Raw genomic sequence first — 20,128 nt, 5'->3', positions numbered from 1 at the left:
TTATATTCAGTAATTATTTCGATTATTTGACCATAAAAATGCCATTCTTCAGTTTTTTCAAGCTTCGTTTGCCTGTTTTTTACAGTCATTATTTTTGATTGTTCGAGGTTAACAGTTAAATTCCATGTCTTACAAAATTCTGAGTGTCTGTTAATCATGAGTTGTAAGCTTTGAGGGGATTCTGCCAGCAGGAGTATGTCGTCAGCATAAAGGAGTACTTTTATGAATTGGTCATCTATTTGCGCACCAGCTGGTAGTTGCATACAAATGTCATCCTTGTTTATCTCCAGATTTTGTCTCGAACCAATCGGACGTACTCTTTCCATTCCACACACATTGACGCTTGTTTTTGTACATATTTCTTAAAATTCGAATAAGCTTAGTTGACAAACCTTTTTGAGACAGCTTGTAAAACAACGCATTATGATCTATCGAATCGAAACCTGCCTTGTAATGAACGAAAAATATGTACAATTTTCTTTTTTGTCTCAAAAAGTATTAAGAAATTGACGTTAGTGCAAAAATATTATGTATGGTTGAATATCCGGATTGGAACTCACTAAGTATCTCTTTTTGATCTGGACATGCATTTATGCGTTCTAACAAAATAGACGTGAAAATTTTAAGTACCGAATTCATAAAAGATATGCCTCTGTAATTACAAGGCAAGTTTGCATCACCTTATTTGAGAATAGGATAGACATTGGATTTCCTGAAGCTTTTAGGTACATCTCCCGAATTGTAGATATAATTTAATATCTCCAACATTTTCGATTGAATTTCATCAGGAGCATTTTTATAAAATTCGTTTGGAATTCTATCAGAGCCTAGTGCCTTATTATTTGCTGCTTTGAATAAAGCAGTTTGCAATTCGATCATTGATATCTCTCGATCGAAATTATTACAAATGAGGATTCAGGAGGAGTTTAAAATAATTTGCAAGATCATTAATATTAAGTCTAATCCCACAAATCATGCTTTGACCTTTTAGTTGGTTGATTTTGCACCAAAAATTTCTACCGTTGCATGTAGTTGAGAGTCCTGCTGCTATTGACCGGAAAAATTGTTCTTTTTTTAATTTACACAGCTGTTTGTAGTTTTAATTGGCCACAGTGTACTTTGTATAAATTATGTGAAGAATTTATTTCCCTTAGCAATGGGCAGGTTCAGACGACATAAGGAACTTCAAAGTTAGGCAAGTTTCTAGTATTTGATTGGCCAGCTGCCAAAAAATTACCTTCCAATTAAGGCAACTTTAATGGAAAGTTGACTGGAAAGTTAGTCAAGAAAATCTCCCTAACTATTAGGTCAAGTCTACTTCTATCAAAATGAAGTTGATCATGTTTTTTTTCATTCAACCGAAAGCTGAACTTTATCACTCTATGATTTATTTATTTTCTGCAAAACTTTATTTAATGCTTTCTTCAAAAGGCTTCCTTCTCAATTTGGAAAAGAAATAACTAATATTCCTTTACAATACAAAATACAAATCGTGGTGGACTTGTAGCTTGCCTGAGGAGTGTTTTAAAGAAAATAATTTTGTTGGTAGTTTTTGTACTATAAACTTGAAGTACAGATTTGGGAAGTAAAGTTCTGAATTTGATATTCATGACGCTTGAAAAACTTACAGCCGTTTAAAAAAGATATTTTTCCTTCAGCATTCGCTGGGTTTAAAGTAGAAAGTTATAAATTTTGTATTATTTTATTTTGATATATTTTTCTATTCTTCTTTCCTTCCATATTAATTTTGGCGGTAAGTTTAAGGTATAAATGTCTGGATCTTCTACAGCGTCGATGAAAAATGAAACATATGCCAATAATATGATCCGAAAATGTTTGTGAGTCAACTCTGAACGATCGAATAAGTTTCCGCCAACCTGGGGATACTGCACAATAGTCTACAACTGATTTACCTGGGTCCTCTATATATGTGAATGCGACTTGATTATCCTGTTTACTGCATCCTTTGGACAAAAAGGTCATTGGTTTGATACATTTAAAGGAAACCACGTCCATTTTTATTAGTAACTGTATCTATAGAGGATCGTTTTTCTAAAATAGTCGATTCGGTCGTTAATGGTTCTGTAAGTACTGTTTTTATTTGTGTCTATAAATGTTGCGCTATAAATTTTAGAAATACATATCCAAAAAAGTCCGTTTACATAAAATGAAAATGAGGTTTTAAATGAACCAATACTCTTGTTTCCTTAACAAATGCTTTAATTACAGAATTTGTACATTTTTTTTTTCTTATGCCAATTATAGCCTTGATTTACATCGTATCCAAAGTGAGTTCTTTACAATTCATTCGGCAATATCTCCACCAGGTACAAGCTGAAATGATTTGCATAAGAATATAATAAGTTTTTCGATAAATAATATGAAATAAGACAAAAGTTACCATTGTAATGTTATTTCCATTCAGAAGAATTTGATCTAATTTAGTTATCCTTCGTCCTTCTGGTGTATTTTCATACTCTGTGACATCTTCAAGCATCATATTTACGAAATCATCAAATCCTAGCAGTGTTCCAACCATTTCTTTATCATTCTTCATGATGATATGAATTCGAGATCCAATGCACTTGTCCACCAATTCTGTAGGAAAACAAGAAGTTTCCTCTATGAAGTTGAAATGAAATCAAGTTATGTTTATTTACCAAGCGGGAGAAGGGTTGATGCATTAGCAGTTGGAGCGGCAGTAGACATTATAAGAATTAATTGTATTTTCTAAGTTATAGCTATATTTAATTAATAAACTTTATAAATTGAAATCAATAACAAAATAGAAGTCAACTCATCAGTTTCTTTGTTGGACGATATAATCAGCGCTGCCGGAATGAGTACTAAGGGAGTATTCGTACTCCCCTTGCCTTCACCGTACTCCCGTACTCCCCTCTCTTTAAATGTACTCCTCTCGAAAATATTTTAAAGTCTATTTTGTTTAGTATTTATGTTTTATTTTAAAGTTCATTCTATCATATTTTAAATTTTCATTATTTGTTATTAATTATTCTGAACAATTTTAACTAGTATGACAAACCCTTAATTCTCTGAATGTCTGAATGCATTCAATTTTTTTCTATCCTGACCGTTGCTAGTATATAAGAAATATTTTTTTTTTACGTTTTAATTATTTATTGTTGGAATTTGAGTACAAATATAAATGTGTTAATAAAGTGGTATTGTTAAAAAAAATTCAGTGTTTTTTTGTGCGTACTCCCTACCAACGTGAAATACTCCCCTTAAAACCTTTGATATACTCCCCAGCGAAAATTTGAAACGGCAGCGCTGGATATAATCATAAAAATGAAAAACACATGAATTTTTGTTTGCCGGTTGTTGTCATTTCATCAATTGTCAGTGTCATAACGTAACATAATGTTAATACGTAAGGCGAGATAGTTCTGTTTAGATTAGTGAAATATTCGAAATATCGCATATTTTACTTGGTGTGTTTCAAATGCTTTGAAATTTGAATTGCTGTTACATACTTTTACTGATTTTATTCAATCTCCCCACATAAGATATAATTTGGAGCTACCTATTTTTAGGACCATTCGAATATAGAAACCTTTGGAAATAATCTTTGATGGCTTTGTAAATTAAAATCTGTGAAATAAAAAAAAAGTAAATCGTGTTTACCTTTTTATTATATTACTTATTGAAAAGCGAAGCGAAGCGAACATAACATAATAAGAATCAAAAGGAGTACTTGAGTGTCAAATGGTAAAAACATCATAAATTATGGATAATCTCTTCTTTGAAACTTCGAAACGAAGTTAGAAAGCGTTTAAACTAATAAAACTAAAGGCACGTTTAGGTATCGTTGAGTTAAATTTTAACAGCGAGTTAATTTGCGTGTATACTAATAACCAAAATAAACACCTCTTTTCCTAATTAGCCTTCTATTACAATATCTACTGCATTCTCTGTCAAAAAGACTGCATTGAATCGACATTTGTAAAATTTGCAAACATAAACAAAACAAAAATATTTGATTTGAAGGTATAAATATCTTGAAAAATATGGCCAAAGCAAGGAGGCAAAAAGTATATAAAACAATATTAATATCGAAGTTAGGACACTGCTCATATGTTTTGTCTAAGAGCACGAAGAACATATCTTTGGTGTTGTCGTATTTCTCTTCTGTGGGGGCGTGCGCGCATATCAGGCTAATGTTGCCGAATTTAGCCTTGATTTATATGGTAATGATGCGCTCATTGATGCACCTATAGCTCAAGAATTCTTGCCTAAGTCTGGCTCCAATGACGAAGCCGCATCCAAATAAGTGCTGTTGGTTTTCGTGGTAGCAGTCACTATAGTAAATATCGCAGTTTTTCATCCTCTTTTTCCCAGCCCATTCCATCTTATTTCCTGGATGGCGGTGATATCTGCTTTATAGCTGTCTAGGGCCTCCGCTAATTCTTCGGCCACACGTGATCTGTTAAGAGACCTAACATTTCACGTACATATCCAAAGTTCGTTGTCCTTAATTCGTTTGCGTAGGTTGTCAACAGTAAATCCGTCCGTATCCGAGGCTTGTTGGTGCTTCGCAACTATGAGGCTTTTAAGTGGCCAGGAAGTCACCCCGACGGGATAACCCACAACCTAGAGGATCAGATCCTAACTATAACTCCAAGGATGAGGAGCCGGATGAAACCACTCCTTATAGACCTGGGCTCCGAATAAGTCGAATAAGCCCTAAGATGTTCACTAAGTAGTTCAACCTTACTGGAACTCTAGACGCCACCGTTGATTCTATCTCGGAAATTCCTCCGCTGCCGTCTGAATAATGAGAGGTGCCTTAGTGGAAACACCTCTCCCCCCTCTCTCGTTTGGTGCCCCCAACAACTTTCCACCGGGGTTGGAACCCAATCTCCAGTTGAGGTACTAGGCACCCGATGTTCACCACGGGGAGGTGAGAGTAGGAGTTGATAGACAGAGGTGGGTTTTGAGAAAAACCTGTGGACGCTTGGACGACAGTGCAAATCATGGAGTTTATTTTAACTGTTCGTTTATAGTTGAGTTTCCAAACAATAAATTCAACTCAGCGTTAGCCCTTAAAATAACTATTCAAATTTGTATTGGTATGGCAAAATATTTAAAACCCAGTTAAATAAAGTGAGCTTTAATTTTGATTATTGGAAAGGACACATGGGTGTTGTGATTGTAGCGCTCATAAAATAAACTCCTGACTCCTGAGTTTTAAAACGCACACATGAAATTAAGATAGAATTTATATTTTATAACTAAGAAATATTATATAAATGTAGGATTTTCCAATAAAACCATATGTACCGATCGATCGGAAATCACTCAATTAAATGTTTATAAGAAAATTGCATATTTATTTTTCGCTAAAAGTAGATTTTTATGTTTTCTAAACAGAACAATTTTCTATCATTCTGGCGCCAGTTCTAGCTTTAATTGGGTTTCACCGTTGAAAACAAACATGTGAATTTTTTTGACAGGTCGTTTATAGCTATCACTAAAAATTTCTTTCATTGAAAAAAATTTCCTGATTAAAATCCACCGAAACATTTTTACTGACAGAAATCTTTGGTTGGAATTGTGTGAAATTGGAACGAAAATCAGTGGAACGATTCGTTTCACTTTTGAACATAAGATTATTAGTTGTTCAGGAAAATAAATTTCCGTCTAGAAAATAGAAAAATAAATACTCAATCACACTTTTTTCCTCAAAAAAAGTTTCCTATCGATCAATATATAATTTTCATTTCTTATGAAAGGGAAACTCCGTCAAATATCAATTCAAATATTTTTCCGGATCGATTTCATTGGTTTTCATCATTGAAAACAAACTTTGGAATTTTGTTGGCAGGTCATTTATAGGTTTTATTAAAAATGTCTGTCATTGAATAAAATTCCTGGTTGAAAACCACCGACAAATTTTTACTGACAGAAATCTGTCACTGGAATTGAGTGACATTGAAATAGAAATCATTGGAACGATTCGTTCAATTGTTGGACATAAAAGAATCAGCGGTTCAGAAAAATGAATTTCCGCCCGAAAATAGAAAAACACATTCTTAGCGAAAAATAAATCCACTATTTAACGTTTTTTTCTCAAAAAAAATTCCTTGTGTGATTTCCAATCGATCAGTATATAATTTTTATTTCTAATCAAAGCAAAGCACCGTTAAATATCGATTCAAAAATGTTCTTATAATTAAATTAAATTCCTGGATTTGTTATATCTCAAAGAGGTGATCACAATATGAGCCACCAAAATCGTTTGTTTCAAAGTCTTTAGACTTTTTTCTATAGGGACACGGGAAACATAAAATGAATATGATTACTTCATTATCGACTCAAAACCTTAAAAAAGGAATTCTTGAACTAGTTAAGTTAGGTGCTTTTTTTAAGATTTAAAATGTAACCTTTTATTAAAAAACCCTATTTAATATAATTTGCTATAAAACAGTTATAACTTTGAAGCATTGCAAAAGTTAAAGCCACTTTCAAAAATATAAAATATAGGAGTGATAAATTCATATGCTAATGGGTAATTTCTGATAAGAAAAATTATTAAGTGGAAAACTTATAAGCAACGAGATCATTTTTTTATGATTTTCAAAAGCTTGAAAACTACTTTTGTTTTTCTTCTTTAGAAACTTTGACCATGACAAATTGAAATGTTACAAACAGTTTTTTTTTTTGAATTTAAGAAATCAAAAATCATTTTAGAATACGGCAATTTAAAAGGCAATTCCAAAAATACGGTATATCGAAAATGAATACCAACCAAATATTAATATGCCCTGTTGAGCTTTTTTTCCAAAAATCAAGCCGACTTTTAGCAAGAGGCGAAGGCATCAGCATCAGCCTGCGTGCTCTCTTTGGTTTTAGTATTGATTCTGAAGTATCGCTGATTGCATGCGGGTGGATTGTTAGTCCGGTGAAGTGCATTTTTCCTCTGGCTAAAGGTGCACCCTCACACCTGTTCGGCTATGAATTAAAGTTAAAATCCGGTAATCAAAGTAACATCCATTTGTCGATGCTAGTTTCGAATAAAACTAATAAAATCTATTAAAAAAGTCATCCTTTCAAACCTCGCTATTATATTATTTCTTTGCTTAAAACAATAGACACAGTTTTTTTCTTTTCCTATAATACTACCCGGAGAACGCATGCCTGGAAAAAGCTGATTACTCCATATTCCATACCATGTGCCGTACCTTCTAATAGTGCATTGAGTGGGATACCGCATATACACAACACACGGCGGCGGCGACGGTGGTAGCAGCACACGAAGAATCTGCTGGGGGCGAATAACACTCAGAGTGGATTTTAGTTTAGTCTTTGGTCGTGAATAAAACGGTTCCGTGTTCTCATCATTAGTAGACAAATTGTAGTAGCATAAGAGCCGGGCCGGAACTCCTGGAAACACATCAAATCAATCAAAGAAAAAAGAAATAATGAATCGCGGATGTAACATTTACGTTGTCGTCTTTCGTGTTTTTTTTTGTTTTGTGGAAATAAATTAGTTAATTAATCAAAAAAGAAAATTGAAGAGTGATGTCGTTTGTGTCCAAGTAAAAAAGGACTTTCTGGTTTTCTTTAGTATAGAAGTGGAAGAAAAAAGATTGAAAAGCCTTTAAAAAAAAGTAGATGTATCCTCCAAGTTAAGTGCCTTTGTTCTGTGTTTGTTCTTTGATCTAATAATTTAGCACTTTAGTAAAAAAAAGTAAAAGAAAAGAGCCCTCCTCTCTGTCTCAAAACAACCCCCAAGCCTACCCCTAAAAAAGTTTTAAGCTATCATCGGCAGTTTAGGATGACGTTAAGTCCTCCATGAAATTTTGCTCCTTCTGGATAAATCAATATACCTAACCATCAAGAAAATAAGAGAGAAAGCAAATATATATAATATTTAATTCCTTGCCCTCCTCGCTGTCGTCTCCTCTGGCTCTGTCTCTGGCACTGGCACTGGCTTTGGATTTGGCACTTGTCTCTGGTGCTGCTGGAGCGCGCCTTGTGGATGCTTATCGTGAGACATGGCTGCAGAAGGTGGTGGTGGCAGTGGTGGTGGTGGTGGTTGTACCAACCCAATTCCAATAACCAGTTGCAGCAGCTCATCCGCCTTGTATAAGGCAAGGAGCGATGGTGGCTGTGGGGGCGGTATAGCCACATGTGCTGGAGAGGGTAGACGAGGTTATCTGAATGGTACTGGGAGTTTGGGAAGGATACGCAAGCAAAAGAGCATGGACACCAGCGATGATGATTTCGATGATTCACAGGTTAGTAGATATAATTTCTTACGACTAGACTCTCTATTTACATATTTACAATGTGATTATGATAGCGATATGAACTTCGATTTTTAAGCCACCTTATTATACCTACCTTAGTTTGTGGGTGCGCTGTGTGTGAAATAGGTGCAGGTCAAGTGTGAATAATTATGACAACAAAAAAAAAACAAATACAATTCCCAAACCCACTAAGCAGCGGTAAGCGGTAAAAGAAAAAGGAAATGAAACAAATTAAGCAAAATTGACACAGGGTCAGCTGTGATTTAACGTATGGCCTTAAGTGATTCCAACCAGGGGCCCATTTTTAGTTCCATTGTAGCCATATAGCGGGTAGAATGACCCGAATAAAATTTGTATGGTGAATTCATTTTCTTATTTGAAGTTATTAAACTTATGAGTTGACAATTTTGTTTTACAATAGTTTCGGACCTCGAAATCGAAAGATTTGTCTGCTTTTTGTAAATAGCTGACATTTGTTTTTATTAACTCGTTTAGTAAGATATTTCAAAATCACCTATCCACGATACCCTATCGGCAGGTCTGGATAACATAAGGGACTTTATTTGCAGTCAATTTTATTCTTTGACAAAGGCAACTAGTTCGTCTTTCAAGTGTCATGAATTTCAAATTCAGAACTTTCCTTAACAAACGTCTACCTTCAGATCATAGAACAAAAACTACCAAAAACGTTGTTTACAAAACATTCCTCAGACATGCAAAGAAATATTACACATTTCTTTTTCAAATTGACAAGGAAACTATTTACAAAAAACATTAAATGAAGTTGTGCAGAAAATAACTCAATCATAGAGAAATAAAGTTCAGCTTTCAGTTAAACGAAAAAAACATGATAAACTGTCATTTTGACAGAAGTAGACTTGATTTGATGGAAAGGGAGATTTTTCTTGAGTAACTTTCACTAAAAGTTACCTTAATAAAAAGGTAAGTTTTTGGCAACTGGCTAATCAGATATTAGAAACTTTCCTTACTTTTAAGTCACTTTGTCGTCTGAACCTGCCCAATGCAATTCTTTTCTATCAGTTTGACAGTTAGAACTAACTCTTTTAGCAATGGTGGCATTCACAAAGCTAGTGGCTACGTAGTCCAGGGATTCTGATTGGTTAGATCTAACTATAAAAGTAGTTGAAATTTCCCCTTCGAGTGACGTAGTGTAAAAATTTTGGCTACAAAGTTAGTGTACACTAATTTTGACGTTTCACAATCAGTTGCTCGGCAAGGATACAAGAATTCAAAATGAAATAAATCAATCATATCATATCTTCTATTTGGTTTTATTGAATTTAAAAAGAAAAACAACTGTTTAAAGTTCTGAAAACACAAATGTTTCTTATTTTATATATTTGTACGAGTATTTGTCATTAATATGACAGTTCCGAATTGACTAGCTTTTGTAGTGCAATTTTGCATTCACAAAGCTAGTTGAATTTTGACTACGTGGCCACTAGCTTTGTGAATGCGCTCAATGTTTAAGAAAGTCTTTAAAGCAAAAAAAAGAATTGAGTGAAGATATGACAGTTCACAAGACAACCTATATTGATTCAGACGACATAGGGGGGCTTGAAGGTAAGGCAAGTTTCTTATGCTGATTTACCAGATGTCATAACATTGCATTTAACTTTACAGGGAAGTTGATTGGAAAGTTAGTCAAGTCGAATCTACTTATGTCAAAATGACAATTAAACAGATGTTTTCATTCAACTTAAAGAATAACTTAATTAATCTGATATCTATTTATTTCCTTAACAATTTAATTTAATATTTAAGAGAAAAGGTTTTCCGTATCAAATTGGGAAAAGAATTTGTAAAACTAAAATACAATAGACAACCCATTGCGGGACAATTATGTTTTTTGTACTTATCGTCCGATCAACTGAAGATAGAGATTATTGAAGTAAAGTTCCAATTTTGAAATCATTGACCTCTGAAAAAACTAACTTATTGGCTGCGTTCACTCACAACAGATAGGGTATCCGGATACCTTTATGAAAGTTTTTACGTGTAAAATAACAGCTGATCAAAAACATCTGTGATGGCAAAAAAGGAATCCAAGAATTTATGTCGATGTAGGTATCTGACAGAACAGCTGGTTCAACACATGGTTCAATTTCAAGAAACTTGAAAACTGATTTCAGCCTTTTGTATTTGTCGGTAAACAAAAAGATACAAAATGTTAGTTTAAGTTCTATTTGAGGATGTTCTGTACATAAAAGACGATGAAAAAGCTATAGATATAGATATCAAGACAAGTTTGTTCACATTTCATTGGCTTTTCTAGTTGATGGTGCCCCTTGAATGATTTTTAAAGGATCCTTGGATAAGCACGGATATATCGTGCAGCAAATATTCTTGCGTTGGTCCCACCATTAAGGTAAAACTTTATCTACTGTGAACAAACCAACTCAAAACCTTACCGCAAAGCAAGTTCTGCTCATTTGGAAATGAGATCGAAATTCTTCCAAACTATATCTAGGTATTGTCACTTCGTAATGTTCCTCGTCTCTTAGAATAGTTTTCTGTTAAATGTAAATCGTTACAAACCGGAGATTTCGCAAGTAAATTATTAATCGTATATAATATCAATTGAGCTTAGAGGAAATTTAACATAGATTATAGATTAAGTTTACCTCTTATTTATTAAATTACTACGCACCTATCAATTCATCATCGTCCGACGAATTAGTTGAATTATCTATTAAATGTTTTATTTTAGAACAATTTTGCCTTCGAAGCTTAAATTTTTCTCTGCTTTTTGTGAACAGCTGAAAGATGTTTTTATTTTTTGACAGCTATCTCAATACAGCTATCCAAATCGTTCAACAAGGTATATATAAATCCACCTACCCAAGATACCCTATCCAACACGAAATTGAACGCAACCATTGTCTTGGTTTAAAATGACGCGCCTTACGTTGCGTGAACCAGCCCATTGTTTCACGCAATGAAAATACAAATTTATTTTTATTTGAATTCCATTGGCCATGGAAAATATTGATTTTTTATTAAAATCAACAATTTATTAAGCTAAGAATTGTTAAGTTATTGGTTCCACTGCTGTGTCACCAACGACTAATGAGTCATATGATTTATACAATAGTGTAAAATCATCTTAACTCTTAAAATTCATTTAAATTTTCGATGCGATCAAGTATTTATTTTTATTTTGGCCTCAATCTCTCAGTTACAAATACGCTTCTGATTGCTTAAAAAATAAACAAATGTATGGCGCACTCACAGTACCGCAATGTTACGTTCGTATTTTTAATATCATTTGTATTTAAAGGCTATATGGGAAATGAATACAAAATATACGAGGTTTATTCTAGAACCAAAAGTTTACAAATGTACCTACATATGTATGTTTATTGATGTTGTCACCGGAAGGGAAGCCCTTTATGTTTTTTTTAACAAAAAAAAAGTTTGGTGCAGTTCCTACTGTATCGAATAGGCTTGTAAGTCTGTCACATTTCCCTATGACTATACTCCCTGGGCACCAAACGACAAGCATTTTTCTGTAATTATTAATGCTTATGGGTCACATCAATCGGAAGAACACACGCGATTACTTCCGCTATATTTGGTTTAATGTTGAAGTTGAGTTGGTTACTATGAAAGTGGTTTCAATGGCAAACCGTTTGATCATGACAATGGTCAAGGAGGTTGCTAGAGGTTCTCGTTCTCTGTTGTTGGTTGTTCTTGTTACACGTCATATGAATCACATAATATATGTACTAAAAGTTGAACATGTGGTTGGATTTGACATGTTGGCAGGTTATGAAAGTAAAATGTTGATTTAGGTTTTTTTTTCTATTGGTTTTGGTAGTTTATTAAAATGTTCAGAACAGTCTTGTGGTTAAGAACTCGTAAATTTAAAATATTATTTCCCAAAGGAGAAAGTGACATTTACTATAACTTTAGCATCATTAATTCTTACACATAAATAACCAGAGGGTTTTGAATCGTTTAAATTATTTTATTAATCAGTTCCAATGTTATGGCATGCGAAAATGGAGGAATGTATTAATATTTCAAAGGTAGGTTCGTTTTAGCTGAGCTAAACGTCAAGTTGGGAGCCAGCAAAACAAAAGCCATACGTCATCATTACCTGCTTGGTATGCAAAAGGCGGCTTGTGCTATCCATGGGTACACTCCACAACTCAAGTTTGTGACAAAACCATTTAATATGTCAGTAATGCGAAGCTTCAATACAAGCCATGATGCTGGTTATTATTTTGTCACATTTGAAAACTGTCGCTTTTTAACAAATTTGACAGCAATTTATAATTCATTTGCATTTCGTTTGGATAAAATAAATTGATTACTTAAGATATTTTTTAACGTCAAAAGTCAAACTCAGTTATTTGTCCTTTCATTGGCTGCGTTCAATCTCATGTTGGATAGGGTATCTTGGATAGGATGATTTTTAGATACCTTGTTTAACGAGTTGGATAGCTGTATTGAGATAGCTGTCAAAAAATAAAACCAACTTTCATCTGTTCACAAAAAGCAGAGAAACATTTAAGCTTCGAAGTAAAAAACTGATTCGTCGGACGATGATGAATTGATAGGTGCGTAATAATTTAATAAATAAGAGATAACCTTAATCTGTAATCTATGTTCAATTTCCTCTAAGCTCATTTGGAATTCTATACGACTAATAATTTACTTGCGAAATCTCCAGTTTTAAAGTTAAGTTTGTTATTTATTTACGTAAAACACTAACAAAAAGGTATCCGGATACCCTATCTGTCTGAGATTAAACGCAGCCATTGACAACTATCTCCATGAATAATGATTGCAATTCAAAATCAGGTTTTGACATGGAAGTTTCTTAAGTTTTTTTTTATTTTGTTGGAGTTTTTTCCTTGTAATAGGAATTAAAAATTCGACAAAAACATAGCAATTTATTTTGCCCAATGGAACTCAAAGAACGATGACAGATTAGAGCACAAAACAAATTAATTTCAAAATTAAAAAAGCTGTCAAAAAAAATCTTAAACGTGAAAAGATCAATTTTGTGTAAGAGGTTTTTGGGTTGATGATTATTCTATGATCAAATTTCTGTTCTAATAGTGCTTGCATGCAAAAAATCCTTTCTATAGAAAAATAATAACGTTTTAAGATAAAATGGCAACTAATTTGTATAACAAAAGCAGGATCATAAAACTTAATATTGTTGATATTAAAATAAATCAGTCACGGAATCGTCTAAGGTTATTTTTGATAAATGCCAATCAAAATGGACAAATTTGTTCTAGGCAAGGCTTTAGTCAATTTGATAGCTTAAGCCTAGTACGCTGCTGACGCGAAAAGAAAGTTTTTCAGTACGCTGCTAACGACGAAATGTGTCATTTTAGTGGATAGCTGTACTAGATTACTTAGTACAATTCTCCACTGTTTTCGTTCTCAATTTAATTGCCCAGCATATTGATTGCTTGCGAAATTTTGACGTTTAATTTTTTTATTGAAAAAAACAAATTGTTTACTCGTGACTTTCGGTGATTTTACTTTGATTTACATGTATGTATGTACGAGTATATTTGATTTAAAATTTAAAATAAAATGGATTTGTCTAATGCGTTCCAACAATACATTTCTGAATCGGAAACTCAGGATGTTGAAGATGTTATTGCTGGTGTGCAAGAAGTGATGAAGACGAGCAGTGAACTTCAACTTCCAAAAAATAAACCGAAGAAAAAAAAATGTATTTCTTTTCGGAGGAAAAAAAGAAACTGGCTTCGTTGATCGAAGCTATTTGGAAGTTAAAGCATAGGCTCCACAAAAATAATTCAGCTATTGCTAGCCTCTGGAGCAATAAAGCTGCAGAAATGAAAAAAACATATACTAACTGCTCAACAAAATGTTAATAAATAGAATTCTTTTTCATTTTTGTTTACCAGCAGCTGACTGTCAGAACTTGTCAATTGTTTTTGACAGCTGACAGAACTCTCCACAAATATTTTTGCGCTGTGGTTTTCGTTTTAATTTTGCGCTGCACTTGGAGATCACCGAAAAAAATCGTTTCACTTCAGCTGTGTACTAGGTTTTAAAAACTGCCAAAACAAAAGTGTGATATCATTTTCCGATAAAATTACTAGACGCTTGCACAAACGACCTGACAGCCACAAGACAGCCAATCTGGTACTTAAATTTAAATATTTTATGGGAATCACCTCAAAATTTCACCATGACAACAATTAATTTTGACAATTAACCGAGCTTTTCACCTGTGTAAGATGATTCGACTCAATTCATTTCCATTGATTAGAGTTTTCACAAATTCATTGTTGCCATAGTGAAGTTTTAAAGTGGTTCCTATAAAATACCTAAATAAAAGTATCAAATTAGTTGTGTTTCAATAACATTCATAGTTTCTTGTCAAGGTGTCTCAAAAGTAAGTTCACATTTGCTTATCTTATTACGCGAAAGCAACTATTCTTAGGGGCGCGGGGTGTATGTCAGTCGGTAGTCTGGCTGTTGGGAATTTAGTCGCTATGGAGCGTTTCTATGGTGCGGACCGTGCGTTGTGCGTACGTGAGTTTTACAAAAACGTTAATTCGGCGACTGTAGCGCGTAGAAAATTCTGCAGTATTCGACATATTCGTCACTTAAATGATGCGCCTAGCACTCGACTCATTGCAAAATGGGTTGAGAAGTTTGAAGAGACTGGGTCAACTCTGGAGAAACCAAAATCTGGGCGGCCAAGAACATCAAGAACAGCCGAAAACGTGGACAGTGTTACTCAGTCTATTCGAGATGATCCATGGGTAAAATAAATCAAATTATTCTTGATATAGAACTTCCTGTTTTTGCATTCCATCGGGCAAAAAAATTGATTTATTTTTGGATTAAGATCAAATTCGCAGATCTAGATTTTTCGGCAGATTAAACCCTCCTTGCACCATTACCAATACAATTTTAAAAAAATGTTAAGCTGAGAATTTGACAGCTCCATCATATCTGTTAACACGTATACGAAGTTAAACTAATACAATGACAAAAAAACCGATTCCAATCTGTTCCATGCGCCAAGAAATATAATCAATTTTAGTTTGACAGGTGTTTAATGCCATCGCTTCTAATTTGAAATAACGTAAAGAACGTAAGATATAAAATATACAAACAATGTCCTTCAATAGATTATACAAAGAAAAGAATCGAATTTGATGTCTTAAGCTCTTATATAAATAAGGAAAGTTCTATTTTTAATGTTTTTATTTCAATACATCAAAATTCAATCGCAATAAGTTCACAAAGAATGTAAACACGTCCTACACTTGACCGTTTATAAACTTTTCAAAGAAATTACAAATATTGTGTCACCAAAACAAACAAACAATAGTCAAATCCAATTATAGACTGAAAATAAACAATAAGTTGATGACTCAAAGTTGGCCTTCTTCAACGTTACAATATTGAATAGATACAATATATTACATCCATATACATACATAAATATAGATACAAAGTACGTTACAAACTGACAGTAGAGACATAAATTTATTCATTGATTTTTATTATACATTTATGGTCGATAAAAGAACCCAGTTATGGGCTATTTATTCAAAGCTAAGAACTTAACTATCACTTACCATTAGCCTATGTTAAAACATGCTTACATACATAAATATTAAATCTTTTCAATCACATATCGCTACAGCATGTGTCCTCATTCAGAAACTTTAAAAGCAAAATAATGTGGGAACCATAGGCTACACATAATATCCATATAGAAAGAAGATTCTTATTGTAGCTATGTATGCATCTCTATGTCCTTACTTCTCTGTATCAACGGCCCCAGGGTATTCCTTGGTCCACATAAACCCTGCAACACAACACAACAGAGCATAAACTATGCACAGGAAGTTAAATTGGTTGCTGAATATTTTATTTGGTTCAAATGCATCTATCCATATCTATGTTCATATGAACATGGAAGTCATTTTCATAACTTTTAAGTTTACAATAACTTTTGCAGCATTTATGTTTTTCTAACATATTTTTTTTTTGTTGTTTTGTTATTTTCTTATGTCTTGTAACTTAGGTGGCCCATATCCATGAAAGGTTCAAATCGGATCGAATAGCTATAACCAAGCCTGAGGAGGACCGTCGAAGGCGAACCATAATTGTCGAAAAAAAAAATTCAAGCTTTGGTTTTACCCTGCAGAGCTATGGCATCCATTACAAGAAGGAGCAGGAGGTGGAAATGATAACTTATGTTGATTATGTGGAGTATGATGGTCCGGCTTATAAGGCAGGAATGCGAGAGGGCGATGTCATACTTTCCATAAACGGAACCGACATGGAGAAGGCTGATCACAAGACACTCGTGGCCTTTATAAAAAACTGTGATACAAGGATGCGTATGGTTGTTCTTTTTGAGGATTGTGTGCGAAAGGTAAGTCTTCAATAAAAATAAGTTTTAAACTTCAATATTAATATATATATGTATCATTACAGGTTAATCTTCATATGCGTTATATGCAGTTGCAGAATATTTTGCAGAGCAAGATGAATGAGTTAGAAAGAATTTGTCTGCGGGAACGGGAACTTCTCGAGGGCAAATGGAAAACGCATAGTCTTCCAGCAAGAAAGAAGGCCACAACCTCACCGACTGATGGCGATAACGGAGTATCTCCCACAGCCGGCGACAACCAAACACCATTCTACCGACCAACTTTATCCACCGAAGATGTGGTCAACGTTGGGCGCCATCAAACACCAACCATCATTCCACCACCAGCTCAGTTCATGTTAACTTATCAATACCTAGATCCTACATATCGATATGTTCTTAAGCCGTCGACGTCAAGCAGTAGTGGGGAATACTTTATAAGTATGAGTGGCCCGGTGCGAAGTCCCAGTGAACAACACTTCTTCATCACTAGAGCAGAGTCAGCTGAAAGTGGAGGTGTTTATGTGACTCAAAATCAGCAACAGCAACAAGGTCAACAGCAATCTCAACAACATCAGCCTCAGCAACAGCAGCAGCAGCAGCAGCAACAACAACCACAGCAGCAACAACAACAACAGCAACAACCACAATCCCAACAGCAACCTCGACCCAACCCACCAGTTCCACCGCCTCGAACTTGTGAGAAGCACCAACATCCTTTGACCCAAGAGAAGCATCTGCAGAACCAAGTCAAACAGCCACTGCCAGAAAAAGAGCCAGTAAAAGCTCACAAGAGTCGGCATTGTCACGGTCACTCTTGCAATCCGTGTGTTGGACATTTCGGTCGCAAGTCGTCAGTTGATAAAAATGGAGATAATGTAAGCTTGGATGCCTACGATTTGGCTAGTCCTTGTTGCGACACTCATTGCGTTCCCACTCGTCGACGTGCTCGGCACCACAAGGAGCATCACCATAAGCACAAGCACCGCGAAAAAGAATCCAAGGAAAGACCACCACGACCAAAGTCTCAATCACATGTCTCACCGGCGACATCTACTCGCCACCAGCATCACCACCATTCCACACAACAAACAACACAGGCCCAGCAATCAGTTCCACACCAACATCAACACCAGCAACCACAACAGCAGCAGCACCAATACCATCACCAATATCAGCAATCGGGGCATGGCTGTGATCCGAGTAAAGCCCGTTCCCGTTATTATGACCTAACAGCTGGATTGGCAAGTCATTGCAGTCTTCACTCCTGCACGTCAAGCGAATTCGCCCCAGCTGATAGTTCGGCATCATACACTACTTCTCTCAGCACAGATACTCTCTACTGGGATCCACAGAGTGAAGGAGGCGCAAGTCGCCAACATTCCACAAAGTCCCGTCAGTCTTATCACCAAAGCACTGGGCATCAGCAACAGCCAGTTCAACACGGTGGCACTCTGCCAGCCCAGCAACCCCATGGAGTTTATCAGCAGCGATATCACATCTCGGCCACGCAAGTTCAGCCATCACAAATCTATCCGACTTCTCAATGTGCAAACAAACCGAAGTCTTGGGACAATCTCACCACCAAATCAATCGGTGGCTATGGCTTTGGCTACGGCTACTTGGACAGTGTTGGTCCAAAACCACCTATCAAACTGCAAATAGCACAGCAGAGACACTCGATTCCGCGAAAGAATCCCTACGGTCGTTATTCCACCTACACCGATGTGGAGAACTATGCTCCTCCACCGTCGCAATTCGTGGAAGAACTCACCACAACCACAACGACTATAACAACGACCAAATCTACAGAGGAACTCATTGGTCCGGTACAATGTGGTGGTTCCGATGTCACAATCTGTGATTGTGGTAAGACTCAGCCTAAAATTATACCAACATCAGCTGCTTCGGCTGCAGCGGCGGTTCCTCTTCAATATCATAATGCTAAGTACTCCCACCATAGTAATTGTCGGTTAGGATATTACTCGAATCTGCCAAGACCATTAGCCAATGCTGCGACATCGACTTCAACGGAAAATGGCGAATCGCAGGTCCACACAATCTCCGAGATGACAAGATTGTAAGGTATAGTTGAAGATTGTTTTTTTGTAAAGCGAAGATCTAGGCTAAGAGAATAACATAAACGATTTTTATTATAACAACATTCGACTAAAAAATATCAAAAAAAAGCGTATAATAACTCAATGCAATTCAAATGACTTAAAATTTGTGTTGTACTTCAATTAAATGTTTAACCGAGATTATGGTCCAAATTGAATTGAATCCCTAGTGTTCTATAAATTGCTGAAGAAGGTTTTCATACTTTAAAATATAATAACAAATCAAAACAGTCATTACGATAAAACAAATATTTTTTTGTTCGGGAGCGCGTAATTTTTAGTCACAAGCAGACGGACAAACTTAAAAAATTCATTTTCTAAAATGCCCTGTAAGCCATAATGTAAAAAACAACCAAATATTTTATGAGATTTTTCCATTGAAATGTGTCAAAATGTCTGTTTTTCTAATTTTTGTTTAGTTTCATTGGGCAACATTGTTAAATTTGTCTTTCTTTTAAGATCAAACTAGAAAGCCTTAAATGTTTTGATAGATTCTTATGCTGGCTAATTAATTTATCATCTGTCAGTTTGACAAATGTGAGTTAAGTGATTTGTAAAAACTGTGTTGAATTCTGTTCACCAATAAATCTTATTCTTTAATTAGGAAGCAGCAAGCTTAATGGGTGAATCACAAACACGCTTCAGCTTCGGCTTCGTCTGCGTTACGGTGGGCCTGTTTCGAGATTGCTTTGAATGACATTTCTATTATTTCATCCCTTCAAAGAGCAAATATTTTGTTTGTTGACATTTTTTACAGCTGTTGACCTGTCAGACAAAGCAAATGTTTAGATCATTGAACTAAAGCTTCCGTTTGGAGTCACATTACGTTACATTACTTTCTTTTCTTTACGATTGTCAAACGAAGCGTGAGGTCGAAGCTCCATTGTGATAGCATGCATTGGATTCATATGCCTGAACTCGTATACGTCAGGCGAAGCCGAAGCTGAAGTGTGTTTGTGATTCAGCCATTAAGACGACGCAATAACAAGAAATCAGTTTTAAATCTTGTTCTATTGACGGTTTTACTTTATACTCTTTTAAAAGCGAGTCATTTTGATATTTCATCATTTTATTTCGCTTTCACTTTCTTTTTTTTTAACTGTCAAATTGGAAGGATATATAAGCGTCGCTACAAAATAATCCGTTGTAAACACCGTTATTCGTGTCGAAAAACGTCAATATTTCTTATTGAAAATTAATACCTCCAACGGAAAAACCCTATTACGAACTGTCACTGTCATGAGCATGACATTATAAGCGTTGAACTCAAAGTAAATTTATCTAACGCCGAACAAATTAACAATAAAGGCGCCCTTAGAGTT

At 34.9% G+C, this 20,128-nt stretch overlaps 2 protein-coding genes across 2 annotated transcripts; one reads left to right on the top strand and one right to left on the bottom strand.

Moving 5' to 3' along the window:
- Positions 1–2,116: 2,116 nt before the first annotated feature.
- LOC129946649 (U6 snRNA-associated Sm-like protein LSm5) lies at positions 2,117–2,822 on the bottom strand. The gene is made up of 3 exons (XM_056056902.1): positions 2,661–2,822; positions 2,402–2,598; positions 2,117–2,334 (listed from the first exon to the last, which is right to left on the bottom strand). Exons 1-3 carry the CDS (start codon positions 2,707–2,709, stop codon positions 2,305–2,307), a joined length of 276 nt encoding a protein of 91 aa, XP_055912877.1. The 5' UTR covers positions 2,710–2,822; the 3' UTR covers positions 2,117–2,304.
- Positions 2,823–6,829: 4,007 nt separating this feature from the next.
- Positions 6,830–20,120, top strand: LOC129944627 (uncharacterized). The gene is made up of 3 exons (XM_056054191.1): positions 6,830–8,261; positions 16,336–16,689; positions 16,752–20,120. The coding sequence occupies exons 1-3, from the start codon at positions 8,019–8,021 to the stop codon at positions 18,768–18,770; spliced, it is 2,616 nt and encodes an 871-aa protein (XP_055910166.1). The 5' UTR covers positions 6,830–8,018; the 3' UTR covers positions 18,771–20,120.
- The last annotated feature ends 8 nt before the right edge of the window (positions 20,121–20,128 follow it).

Source organism: Eupeodes corollae, chromosome 2, assembly GCF_945859685.1.
Source record: "Eupeodes corollae chromosome 2, idEupCoro1.1, whole genome shotgun sequence".
NCBI lineage: Eukaryota > Metazoa > Arthropoda > Insecta > Diptera > Syrphidae > Eupeodes > Eupeodes corollae.
This window is presented reverse-complemented; position numbering and strand designations above follow the sequence as displayed.